Here is a 13453-nt window from a genome sequence, read left to right as displayed (position 1 = left end):
TATTATTTCAAAGGCGAATATCTTTCACGTATACACTTATAAACATTACAAACGGTAACATCGGTGTAAAAGTATTTATTTCGAGAGCAAGTCAACACTGTTCATAATGAAAGAATCGACAAAAATGGCAAAATAAAAGAAATATCTAATCATTCGAACTACAACGTGCATACATACATACAGTATTTTGAGGATCGTCGATTGATATTACGCCATATTGCAAGTGATACTATTATGAATGAAAGTGTTGACGAAATGTAATGTGCACGCACGCATTCCTCGTCCACCGATGCCCCAGTCACGTCAAACAGTCGATTTACGAGAGTGTAAACAATGCGGTCAGGATATTATACATGTAATTGTATAGTGGAATCTGTCTAATGGATAAGCGAGTGCTCTCTGTACATCTTGGGAATAATCAAAACTTAGCGCATTTTATTTAACATGAATTAGCATACAACGTGTATGGTATGCGTACGTGCTTACCGTCAAAGAAAGAACTACGCAACATCTCTATAATATTAAACAATGTCATCCATTCTCTCCAGTATAACTAATTATTTTAAATTATTGGTGTCCCACTTTTCGACAGTCACCCTTTATGAAATCGTTGATGACCGACATGTCGTCACATCAGTTTAACGTGGAAATACACTCTTGGTCAATCCCAAGTAAAACAGCTTTTGATTGAGGGATCAAGTAAGCAGTAAGTTTTGGAGTGAAAACAAGAAGTACATGTATATCGCAAAAATCCGTTTATCTGTGTGTACGAATTATTCAGAACGTGGTCAATCGAATCATGAATGATGGGCGGGGTAATGATTGGTAAAAACATAATCGAGTATAATTTATAAGCGGAGTCTGAATTTGTCAATGGTATACGTATAGTATATTATATGTACAGTGATTCAGTAGTTTGATGGTAAAAAAAATAGTAAATTTAATATTAAAATATGTATAATTTCGAAATTTGGATAATATGGAGATGTCTAGTAATGCTGTTCTGATTTTTTTTTGGGTGAGACACAAATTCAATGGACTGATCATTATTAATTAATTAATGCATGAATACCTACTCAATGATTTTCAAATCGGAAAACCAATTCATTCATAAAAATGTGTTCTATCGACAGTTTCCAATCGTAAAGTAATTAACAGATATACTAAAATTATGTCCTTCATCTTGTGGGTAGAAATGTCGTGTTCATGTCCACATGTTCTTGCAAGGAGCGTAGTTTAAGTATTATGTCAGGATTGTTCTTGTTAGAATTTGAGTCCACGAATTCATCAATCGGTTGTTTTGCTGAGGCGTACAGTCTCTGAGTCGATGTCTCGATGATGATCGGCTAGATGTCCCGTTTCAGAGTATTCAATTTGGCGAGCTAGTAACTTCCATTGTTTCTCTGTAGCGAAGCCTGTTACCTCAATGGTTAATTTTTTTCGTCGTTGATCGTTGATCGTGGAAATTCGAATCTGGCGGTGAGGTTAGTTGAGTGATTTCTTTTGCCAGGCTGTGAAGGATGTCATCGTAATTTGTGAAGAATCATAGTGCTTCATTTAATTTGGTTTCGAGCCATTGGAAGAGAAATTCGTTTTTTGAAGCATCCGCTATGGCTTTCAGTGTTTCGAGACTGGTTCTGTCGTTTAAATGGGTCAACACTAAAAAAGCGAAATATTGAATATGGTTGTATTTAATACATTCTGTTGCGCATTCAAGCGGGGTCAGCCCCTTGTCATTTGACCATTCAAATGTAACGTTCGTTCTTGCCTCTTCTAGAATTTCGAAATCGTGGATATTCGAAATCATGTTTAAAAAAACGACGAATGATAGTTTGCTGAGTACTGCCATTTCATTAGTGAAGAGAATGAACTGAATAGTCTTGATTTTCAGTCGGTTTTCCAGTCGTTGTAAAATAAACCTTCAAAAATGATACAAAAACGATCAGAGTAACTGAATGGTGTCAGGTCAGGAATCTTTAGCGCGTATGTGAAGACACTATATAACTACGCAAGACGGTACTGTGATGAGAATAGTGATGAGAAGGAAGCGCTAATCCAAATTAACGCTAATCCAAATTAACGCTACTGTAATGAGTAAATCAATTGTAGCACTTGGATGGTAGCTGTGGAATGCCATTACACTCTGTGGGGGTGTGCCTTTTCAGAAAAGTGAATTGGTGATGGACAAGAACCATACTGATTCACGTTGACCGAATCAAGTTGACCCCGTGTTTCCAGTCCTGTTATCATTATCCCATACACGCAGGTATAGGGGTAATGCTTTCAACTTGAAACCCTATCCCCCAGGCTGTTTGCGAGTGTTCATGTTTTAGATAACATAAATATACAAATACACCAACATCTTTGGTTTATCATCTACGTGGGAGGTCTATTTCACATTAGGAACACTTATGACCAACGATTTATAAATAATCCTATGCGCTCACACTTAATCTTGTGATTGAGTTCAAACTGGCATTCACGGACAGTGCTTCGGAATAATACACATCGCTCGTATCAAACACCGTTGATATTCGCGGGTGGAACGCATTGGGCCACTTTCTGTCTGAAATACCTTACCACGAAGACTATTTTGACTCGTACGGTAGTCATGTCACAGAATTTAAGAGATTTCTCGTACGTGGATCTACATTCATCAAATACTTTGATTTCAAGCAATGTGTAGCCAATACGTCGTGTATGACTCGTTGTGTAGATATCCATGAGATGACCTTTCACAGAAGGTCAAACTTGGTCTACCGCCTTTGAATCTTCGGCAAGAAGGCGAGGACATATCTTCTTCGCCAAGGGAAAAACGAAAATCGCTACGTTACACCGTAAACTCATTCCGTGTGATGATTATGTATGTAAAAAGTTATTCTGTGAAACGATCAGGTAATTATATATTTTAACTCATCGTAGCGTAGTCCACCATTTTTGAAAAAAACAAACTGTACGTCGATCAACCGATTTTGCATACTTTGCATTTTAGCGGGGTTTATTACTGCAGTTTTACGGGGTGACTATTGGTTTTTAATATATTCTCTCTCTCTCTTTTTTCTTCTACGACAGATGAGCGATTCTGATTGGAGCGATGGAATAAAAAAAAATGTACAGACTGCTTGACTCATTGAAAGGATGTAAGAAATGTAAAAATGAACATGTATATATAGAATGAATTATTATTTATTGTTCACTGTTTACTATTATTGACGTTTCCCTTTTCTGTGTTTTTAATCGAATCTGTAAAACGATCAGGTAAATATATTTTTTAACTCATAGTAGCATAGTCCGCCATTTTTTGAAAACCAAACTGTACTGATTTTGCATACTTTGCATTTTAGTGGCTTTATGACCGCAGTTTTACGGGGTGACTATTGGTTTTTAATATTATTCTCTCTCTCTCTTTTTTTCTTTTATGACAGATGAGCGATTCTGATTAGAGGGATGGAATAAGAAAAAAAAAGTGTACAGGCTGTTTGACTCATTGAAAGGATGTAAGAAATGTAAAAATGAACATGTATATATAGAATGAATTATTATTTATTGTTCACTGTTTACTATTATTGACGTTTCTCTTTTCTCTGTTTTTAATCGAATCGTTTATGTACTCGTATTTTTTCGTGTCGTTAAAAATAATTTACTCAAACAAAACAAAGCAAATATGAGGTAAGAAAATATAAACAATGAACAACATATGTATATATGGAATGAATTATTTTTATTGTTCACTGTTTACTGTATAATTATTGACTTTTCACTCTTCCGTGTATTTAATCGAATCGTTTATGTACTCGTATTTCTCGTGACGTGAAAAATGAATTTAACCACGCCGCACATTTACATGTATGTACGTATTTTTCGAGGTGTTAAGAAATATGTAATCACACTATACATTTACGCGCTATGCAACTATTTTCCTTACTCACATCGTATGTTTTTTTTTTCGTGGTGTTAAAAAACAAAACAAAAACTCAACCACGCCATGAATGTATATTCCATGTCAATATTTCATTCTTGTTTACTTCTTTTGTGCAATAAACTTCGTTAGTTTTCAAAATGCCGTGGATTTATTAACGCGCGTGTGTGTGTAAGCGCCCTCTACGATGTATTCTGAAAAATCTTTCGTGCTCGTTCAATTAAAAATAATTAAAAAATAAAAAAAAAATCAAATTAAAAAAAAAATAATTAAAAAAAAAATGATGGTAATTTATGCAAATGTATTCACGATGACCTCGACACGACCTCGTATTCACATCAATTTTATGTATGCAAATGTATTCACAATATCCCATTGTGATGTCATCCTCATTCAAATGAACCCCTTTACGGCCATGGTCCTCATTTATGCTAATTTATGCACGAATTTCCATTGTGACGTCATTATTTATGCTCATCTATGCATTATTTATGCTAAAGCTGGACTATAGGGACGACCATGAGGGCGCTGTTCGTATGACGTCATCGCATCCGCGTATGAACAGCGCCCTCATGGTCGTCCCTATAGTCCATGCTAAACTACTACTGTTGTGTCTAACGCTCCTTTTCGCGCAACTTTCTCGTAAGCCACGGCACCTGAACCAAGCGAAATGTCATCAGAGCAGAACTACATAATGAGACCCGAGTACTCGGTAAAGCCACGCTTTTTATTTTTACTAAATATCGGCGATGACACTTTTGTTGTTGATTATCAATTAAAAATCGTAATTGAAGTAAAAAAAGGCCTACTATTTGCTGACTAAATCCGCTTGGAAGCAAGTCAGTCAAGCTTGCCGACAGTACTGCCGTGAATTACAGGTCGTCGTTTTTGCTCTATAACTCGTTACAATCGATCGGAGTTTCGTTTAGTTCAGTTTTGTCGACTTGCAGTACGATTGTTATAAAATTATTACCAGCACAAAACAGTTTTCATTTCCAAGAGCTAAGAATGTACGTGTAACTGCTTTGTCTACGAATCACCGATGCGTCTATCAGGAGGAATTCTTCTCCCTCTGGGTCTCAACACTTCCCAGGGGGGAATCTCGTCTCGTCTCTATATCTCGTCCCCTTGAGGTATGGGATCGGGAAAATCACTTATACCTTACAGTCAACTAAGACAAACACAACGAAATACGTTTCAGCTCTCGTCTTAGTCGGTCAATCGAGCACTCTATAAGACACAGCGCCCTGGGGAAAAATCCCCAAGACTATCGCAAGGCTGACCCAAGACTCTCTTAGACTGCGTCAACACTCGCCCCAAGGCTCTCCAGGACTGCACTCTCGACTGCGTCTGTCGTGGAGTACTTGCCAAGACCGACTCAAACTCTCTTTATTCATTTTCAAAACTCTAACCAATTACAAAGCAGTAAAAAGACTCTAGGGCGTAACCTTCAATCATAAAGCCAATCACACTAAGCACTGAATACGTCATATCTTTTGATTAATCGTTCACTACATTAATAACTATGGATACCAACTGTCAGAATAGCGACGGATTTCTGGTAATTAGTTCCAAATCACTGAGCCAAGTTCCGTCCAAAACTTCAAATAGGCCTAAACGATGACAGACATAACACAGCAATTCAGCTAATAATCAGCTAATTAAGTCGATCAACAGATACGCGAAAACAAATTCATCACACGTCACTGAAATTTGAAAGTCAGTCTGCCGTCCCACATGACACAATGAACCTGATTAGTCTGTATGTGGTTGTCGTGAAATGTGCATTTATTGTGTCAACAAACAACGAATTGTGCACTCCTATATTTTGCATTTAGGTTTCTGTACTGACCAGTAGAATTTAGACCTTTCACAACCCTCGAATAAACGAGAAAAACTACAACACCACCCTACAGCCCATCATCCACCCTCACCACCAACTCACCCTCAGTTGAACAATTCCCCAATATACAGTACTATTACCTGTGTTTGAAATTTGGCAAAATAATTTGCAGTGACTTTCATTCAATTCAGAAAAATCAGCTTACTATTACTTTGCAATACACTGTCTGCTCGTTGACAGTATCATTGGTAATTATCTACTTGAATTCATTTTTCCACGATGGGAAAATTTTTGGTTTTATCATACACCTTGTTCGATTCTTTGGAGTCACGTTTATTTTTTGCTTTTTTGGTGGAGGCTTGATTCCTGAAAATCGACTCACGCATATTGTGACCATTCGAACCACGCTTAGTGTAAGAATTCACTGAAATCACGCATAGTTTGAGAGTTCGCTAAATCACGCATCGTTCATGGTTGTTGTTGTTGTTGTTGTTGTTGTTTATACTTGTTTTATAAGTTGCATGTGTCAAAAGTGGGTCACATCAGACCTCTGACAACAATCATACATCCATAAACATTTTGTGATTTTCGTAAAAATATTTTGTAATATATTTATTTTTTTACTCCAAAAATATGCCCGACCACAGGGATAGTAACGTTTCGCCAACCCGACCGAATAGTTACCCGTGCCAGACGTACGGGTGGTAAGGCAAAACAATTGTTTTGTTGCCCTCAGCAACCGACCGAAAAATATGAAATATCGGGTCGCGGTTTTTTTTAATAGGCCCAAATATTAAAAACTCACCGTAAAAAAGTGTTTCATCTAAAATTAACGATCCCGGGCCGTTGTTCAGATAAGTGACGACTTTGAACCTCGGGTTGATCTGTATTAAATACAAAAGAAACACTTTTAATTTGTGTGTTTAATATCTCGCATGCGTTTGATTGATTTCCATATACCTCGGATATTTACGATACCCTCAGTTTTCACGAGTTTAAAAATAAATTCGCCCGACCAAATTTTTCAATTTTCCGACTTGAAGGCAACAATAACTATGCAAATTATAAAATTATGATATTTTACATCATGTAGTGATATAGAGCTAAATATTGTTTGTTTGTTTGTTTGTTTATGAATTTAATTTTGTTCGTGTCATACTCCCGGTACAAATTGTTCATAAAATTCTGTGGGCAAATTTGTGTTTCCAATCTATCCTAGGGATTCCGATGACCCTTGTGACCTTGATAGAGTATTTCCATAAACAAAATGGCGGCGTGCATATAACGAACACAGATGTTGCAGTAAGTCACGCTGTAAGATGGTCTCCAGTCAATTGACGCAACCGCTGGACGGTGGTTGGGGATGGTGTGTTGTATTTGGAACCTTTCTCTGTTTGACAGTCACTATGGGAGTCACGTTCTCGTACGGCGTTCTCTTCGTTGCATTTGTCAATGCATTTGGGCAATCTAAATCGGATACTGGTGAGTTCAAATAATACTTCGATAGTGGCGGTAGTGTAGCTATGTAAGTCTCTGTAATGTAGAGTGTAGCCAGTCACCGTGGCTGATAAATAGGTGGATTCATGTTATAACATAGCATTGGTTATGTAATTATACGGGGGGGGGGGGGAGAAAGAGAAATCCTCGTCACCAAGGATACCTTGTCCATTGTCAAAACCAATCAAGGGCAAGGTCAAAGGGTCAAACAATGCTTAGTCAAGGGCGGTAGGCAAAAGTGCCTGGGTTAATACAATGCTAGAAACAATACACGAATATTTTCATTCTTGGATAAAATAAGTTATTAGTAACATTTTTAGACATGGACAAAAAAGCAGTACTACGAGCATTGCCGTGGTGACATGTTTTGATCGAACTTGTTCATGGTTTTGTATCTTGCTCAGACTCCGAGTTTTAGAATACGCTTTCACCACCCCGCTCTTCATAATAAATAGGTAGTTTAGCGGAATTTCTCATTTGTAGCGGAAAACAGTCGCGCACGCATTCGTGAAATGGAAGCGTGTGCAAATCATCGATGGCGGCGCTGTTAAATATGTTTTACAACTCTCATGTACTCATGTGCTATTGTGACTTACGACTTTCTCAATTTATCTAATACGTGTCAAATTGGTAAGGAAATTAAATATAGATATAATGGCATAGTGTCTAGTTTGTGTGTATATTTGATACGAATATTATTTTTTAAATCTTTCAAATCAGAATGTATCACTGATCCAACACTTTTGTCTAACGCCCTTGGCTTAGTTTTTCACTTACACGCGTTATTAGCGTGTAACTGAGGGACCGACCATTTGATTAATGAAGGGTGATTTTTAAAACTGTTGCCGTTTTTGATAGACCGTGTTTATCAATGTCCTGCTTCAAGGACATGTACTAATACATAACTGTTATAAATCAAAATGGCGTCATGCCATATTTGAAACTTTTACAACGTCTGGCAGGGGTCAATGATAATTCCTGTATCCGCCCGGGGAATTTTGACCTTTGTTGCGTTGCATAGAAAAATTCAATACAATTAAACAAGTATACTTATTATATTATATCAGTACCATGAGTACGTTGGTATGATTGGCCAACAACCCTCCGCGACGCGTTGTGTGACGACCACCTCCTGTAAACTTTCCGAGTCGACATACCATTGTTGTGTCACTCCTATTTCAGGCTAATATTAATACTAGACATGTAACATTCGAGAATCGAGTTAAACATACTAATATATAATCACTAATTGAGAAAGCGATTTAATAGTGTTCAAATAGCACTAGGGTAACATGAATTATAGTTGAGACTAATGGATATGGCCTCAGTTAAATATACAATACGAACTACTAAATACGTGTGTACCAAGACAATCGGCGAATACTCGCAGGAACAAAATATTATAGTGACAAATGTATTCAACATCAAAGTGCATCAACAAACTCAAAATTACATGTTCTTATCCATATTGCATTTTTATTCGACTTCTCTGATAAATGGCTGCAATATTGTCACAATGTTTTATTTTGAAAGTGTTCGAACTTTTGGGTTTTATTCACATATTAAAGCATTATTTTATAGAAATTGAATAGCATTTAGAATTACTTGATGAGTGACAGCTGGAAAGAAAACTGAAATATAATAATATCAATAATTCACCACACCTTACCTATTATAACTACACATGATTTTTTCAATCTATGCAACGACGACATTTTGAGGTACGATGAAACCTTTTTGCTACAATGTTTAATTTCTGATATTCACTATTTTGACCCATATTTCGTGCGAAAGGTAGTTCGCCAATCATATGTTTTATCAAAACAATATAATATTAATTATAGATGTCGAAGATATTTCGTTATCGCTTGTGGGTATATTCCGTGAAACTGGTAAAAATCTGGCGATAAACTCCGTTCTGTGAGATGGTTATATATCATACTGTTAGTACAGACATTTCGAATATAGCACACTCTACCGTTTATATTGACTGTTGTACTGCTCTAACAGAAGCGATTTTAATTTGCAACTGAGTGTTTCACTGCCTCTTAGTAGTGTATAATTTCCTTTAGGATACCAAATAAACTACAGCATAATCACGGACCTATTGATCCCTGCTAACATGTTGCAGCAGCTTTTGATTGAAAAATTGCCTAATGATATTAGAACATTTATGATTGTAAAAGCACAAGCTGGTCCGTATGTTATAAACCCACCTATGGACAATGTTTTCAACAGTTGAGAAAGGGCATTAGCTTCTCGTCAACTCAAGACGTTGCGCTTTGTCGTGAGCTGTACATTTGAGCTCTGATTTACAATAGTGTGATTACAAGTTATGTAGCTGATACAATGCCGATTGACATGATATTTACGGTTAAGGAAAATGAACGTACGACCAGAGCAATTGGTCATTAAATGAACGTTATTATAAGTTTATGTTTGCTTTCATCTAGCTAATTTTATGGCAATCAAAGTCAAATTCGATATATTAAAAGCCATAACCTGTATGAGATGCACAATCAATATGATGATATTTTATTTTCTTCGCAGCATGGACGGGATCTATTTTTACTCTCGTCTTTGTGATTAGTATGTCATTTGGCAATGCTCTTCGCGAGAAGATAGGGCATAGATTGACTGTTATCGTGGGTGGTGTCGTCGCTTCTATTGGTTTGCTGACTAGCTCGTTCGCCACACATCTACATCAGCTGTATTTTACCTATGGGGTTTTAGTAGGTGAGATTTTGCAATATTATTTATCGAAGTTGTTTCTTTACTAGTGCAGCCCCTCAAAATATTCCTTCTAACTGTGCTTCAAGCGTGCTAGCTTTCTGGTAACACATTATATTGTGTCTGAACGTTTCTTGTTGCAGACAAAATTTCTGGGTTAAGAGTAACTATTTATGATTGTTATAAAATAAGTGCTAATAGATATTTTATGTATCGAACATTTTATTGTTCTATTTAGTTATAAATATTTTGTTAGAAATATAAATCATGATTTATTATAACATGAAAACTCTGTTCGTGTAGAACACGCCTGAGTGTTTGTTCGATAAAACAATACAATTCGCTATTACACATGTGCGCTGGTTGTTTGGATATGTGCAATACAAATCACTACACTTGTATTAGCGGTTTTTATTTTTCATCTTTAATTAAAATACTGACACACAAACACAAACAGTTTTAGTTCACAATAAATCGTAAACCGAATTGGTCTAGCGTATTGAGTATCGAACAAGAATAATGGGAAAAAAATGATTTGTTGTATAATAATTGCTAATTCCCATCAATAAGCGTACAGTTATAATTTGCCATGTATATCTTTCGTATTTTCCCAGCTGTTGGTTGTGGAATGGCAACAACTTGTGCACTTGACATAATCCCGAAATATTTCAAAAAACGATATCCACTCGCTATGGGTTTGGCTCTTTCCGGTTCCGGTGTTGGCCAGGTAGTATTTTCTCTCTCGTATCAAGTGATGATTAACTTCTACGGGTGGAGAGGCATGCTCCTGATACTATCGGCCTTCGTTCTGCATATATGTGTGAGTGGTTGTCTGTTCCGTCCCTTAAAACCTGTAAGAGTAGAAGTACACCAAACCAAAGATGAAGTAGCATGTGTCACAAACGCAGACAACACGTATATGCAAGTTGCAGACACAGTCACTGAGGAAGATAGTAGCCACATAACTGAAATGACAAGACATCCTCGGATAGTTCAGTGTAATCAAAAGTGTTGTGTTTACGTGAAATCATTTCTAGCATGCATCGTCGATGTGTCATTGCTTAGAAAACCTGTTTTCCTCTTACACATGCTAATATCTATTTGCTATGGCTGGAACTATGGTACTGTGAGTCTACATATGGTGAGTATATAGTAGACGGGTAATTTATCGACGGTTCCAAAGCATCGTTTCGATAACGTACTCTTGTTTGGAGTGATATAATAACAATATTTGAATATTAAGTATTTTTTCAATAAAACCTTTTTTCAGTTGAAACACACCACGGATATTGGTATTGACGCCAATATGGGCTCTTATTTACTGGCGTTGATGGGTGGGGTTCAGCTCTTGGTTCGTCCAATTTCTGGTGCAATCGGAAACCTACTTAATAGCAGAAGTTATATCGCGTTTTCCATGTCAAGCATGTGTTGTGCTGTGGCAACAATTGGGATAATATATCTTACGTCATTTGCAGGTAAGACCTTATTGTAAACTCCACCATTTATAAGTTGGAAGATATCCACACTTGAACAGAAAGTGAAGCAAGTGCATATGTGGCACCATGCATGTATCACTATGATTTGACTCCCGTGCGCGAAACACACAGTCGGAGTCTTTGCAGTTACCCTGTCTGTATGTATGTTAATTTTAAACTGTTCCATGACTGTGCCACTGATATCTAAAAAGCCATTCATTGGATTTTGATGAAACTTTCTACATAGATGCCCTGGGCTAATGCGCAAATTTAATTAGTTTTGGGTGAAAATCCTTTCATATAATTAACCTAATTTGCATAATGATTAATAAATTTTTGGCTTCTCCGCTGATATCTCAGGTACTTATAATCACTTTCCAATGAAACTTGCATAGATACATAGGACAATGCATATGTGAAATATTAATTACATACTTTGCATAATTAATCAATCAAAGTACTATCACTTCATTATTTTCAATGAAACTTGGTACATAGATCCTCTATGTACCATTGCAGTGACCTGATTAATTTTGGGTAAAAATGTGTGCATATTAATCAACTAATTTGCATAATTACCTAATTTGCATAATAATTTACTTTTCAGCTTTCCACTACTTTAGTTAGGATTGTTCATCTCATTATAATGAAACTTTGAACATGCGTGCCATGAAACAATATACAGACCTAAATCTATGCATACTAATTGCTTAATTTGTCTAATGATTCACTTGGTTCATTGAGGTAATCCACAGACATGATTAGTTTAATGTTGATAAACATGTATATTGTTTATCTATTGTTAGCCTATTCCTGATATCATAAAAAAAATCAGATTTAAATTGAATTCATCACAGAGGAACTCTAATTAATTTATTAGACTAAAAACCATGGATGAAAAATCAAATGTATTTTCTGTGTGTATTATAAATTTTGATAATGTAAATCACACTGTTTTCATGTTGTGCATCTCAAATAGCAGACAAATATTAGTTGCTAAGCTTCTCGTTTGAAATACAAATCTTAAATTTTGAATTAATTTTAATGTGTCTCCAATACTCTCAGCACACGGGAGTTCTTTCTAAGCTTTCTTTGATTTCTGTTTCCTGTAGGGCAAATATTTTGTTACTGTATGTATGGAATGGGAATTGCGGGATTCATTACCCTGAATTTGATTGTATTGATACAATTTAATGGAAGAAATCGTTTTGGGCACGCAGTGTCAATGTTATTTCAAGTGTCTGGAATCACGACATTGTTGGTGTCGCCATTCGCGGGTAAGCCTATTTCCTTTCATAATTGTTACATGTTAGGTAAAAGTAATTCTATATATTAATTATACCACCAGGTGGATACAAGTGTTTCATGTTGGAATACCCCGTACAATTTTACTTGGGTAACAGACAACAATGTTTTGTATATAATATTTTTTTTTTCTCGATATTTTTTCAGGACGACTGCGTGATAAATATGGTGTTTACACACAAGCATTCTGGATAGCGGCCGCAGTTTCTATGCTTGGTAGTATACTATCTTTATTACTACCAGTTGTGGACAAATTGTGGAATAAACGAAACGCGCGACATATCACAAGGACATCAGCAGAGAATGTATATTCAGAATGACGTCATCATGTTCCCACGTGATCTTATAAGATCATGAATTACCATCATTCATATTTGAATAAACAATTTATATTTGTCTTCCAAATATAATATCTTCAATGCTAACGCACAAGATACAGTTATAAGCCACTAAGATATTTACACGGACAATTCACCATCCGTTTTATAGGCTCGATCTTTCGTTTGCAGTAAATATAAAAACTTTATTGTGGAAACCATCAACACATCTGCAAAAATTAAAATAATTCAATAATGGAACATTTCTTCACACACAGTAATGGATTGCTCATGGTTTTAAGTACATTGTGTGGAATTTCATAAACTACGTCAACCAAAAAATATCTTCCATGATTAGGACTTATTA

The 13453-nt window shown here is 36.1% G+C and overlaps 1 protein-coding gene across 1 annotated transcript; it reads left to right on the top strand.

Annotated features, from left to right (window-relative positions):
- The first annotated feature begins 7039 nt into the window (after positions 1–7039).
- On the top strand, positions 7040–13347 carry LOC100367676 (monocarboxylate transporter 13-like). Its single transcript, XM_002735755.4, has 6 exons — positions 7040–7244; positions 9810–9995; positions 10604–11130; positions 11260–11464; positions 12577–12741; positions 12917–13347. The coding sequence occupies exons 1-6, from the start codon at positions 7082–7084 to the stop codon at positions 13087–13089; spliced, it is 1419 nt and encodes a 472-aa protein (XP_002735801.1). The 5' UTR covers positions 7040–7081; the 3' UTR covers positions 13090–13347.
- The last annotated feature ends 106 nt before the right edge of the window (positions 13348–13453 follow it).

Source organism: Saccoglossus kowalevskii, chromosome 14 (assembly GCF_978046115.1).
Source record: "Saccoglossus kowalevskii chromosome 14, keSacKowa6.1, whole genome shotgun sequence".
In the NCBI taxonomy this organism is placed as follows: Eukaryota; Metazoa; Hemichordata; class Enteropneusta; family Harrimaniidae; genus Saccoglossus; species Saccoglossus kowalevskii.
The sequence above is the reverse complement of the archived record's forward strand: the minus strand, read 5'-3'. Positions and strand labels throughout refer to the sequence as shown.

Bases quoted from the DNA above. Each gene is read 5' to 3' on its own strand.
- LOC100367676 (XM_002735755.4), top strand. From the start codon at position 7,082: ATGGTCTCCAGTCAATTGACGCAACCGCTGGACGGTGGTTGGGGATGG. The intron at 11,465-12,576 runs GTAAGACCTTAT...TGTTTCCTGTAG, and splicing joins ATATCTTACGTCATTTGCAG to GGCAAATATTTTGTTACTGT. The intron at 12,742-12,916 runs GTAAGCCTATTT...ATATTTTTTCAG, and splicing joins GTTGGTGTCGCCATTCGCGG to GACGACTGCGTGATAAATAT.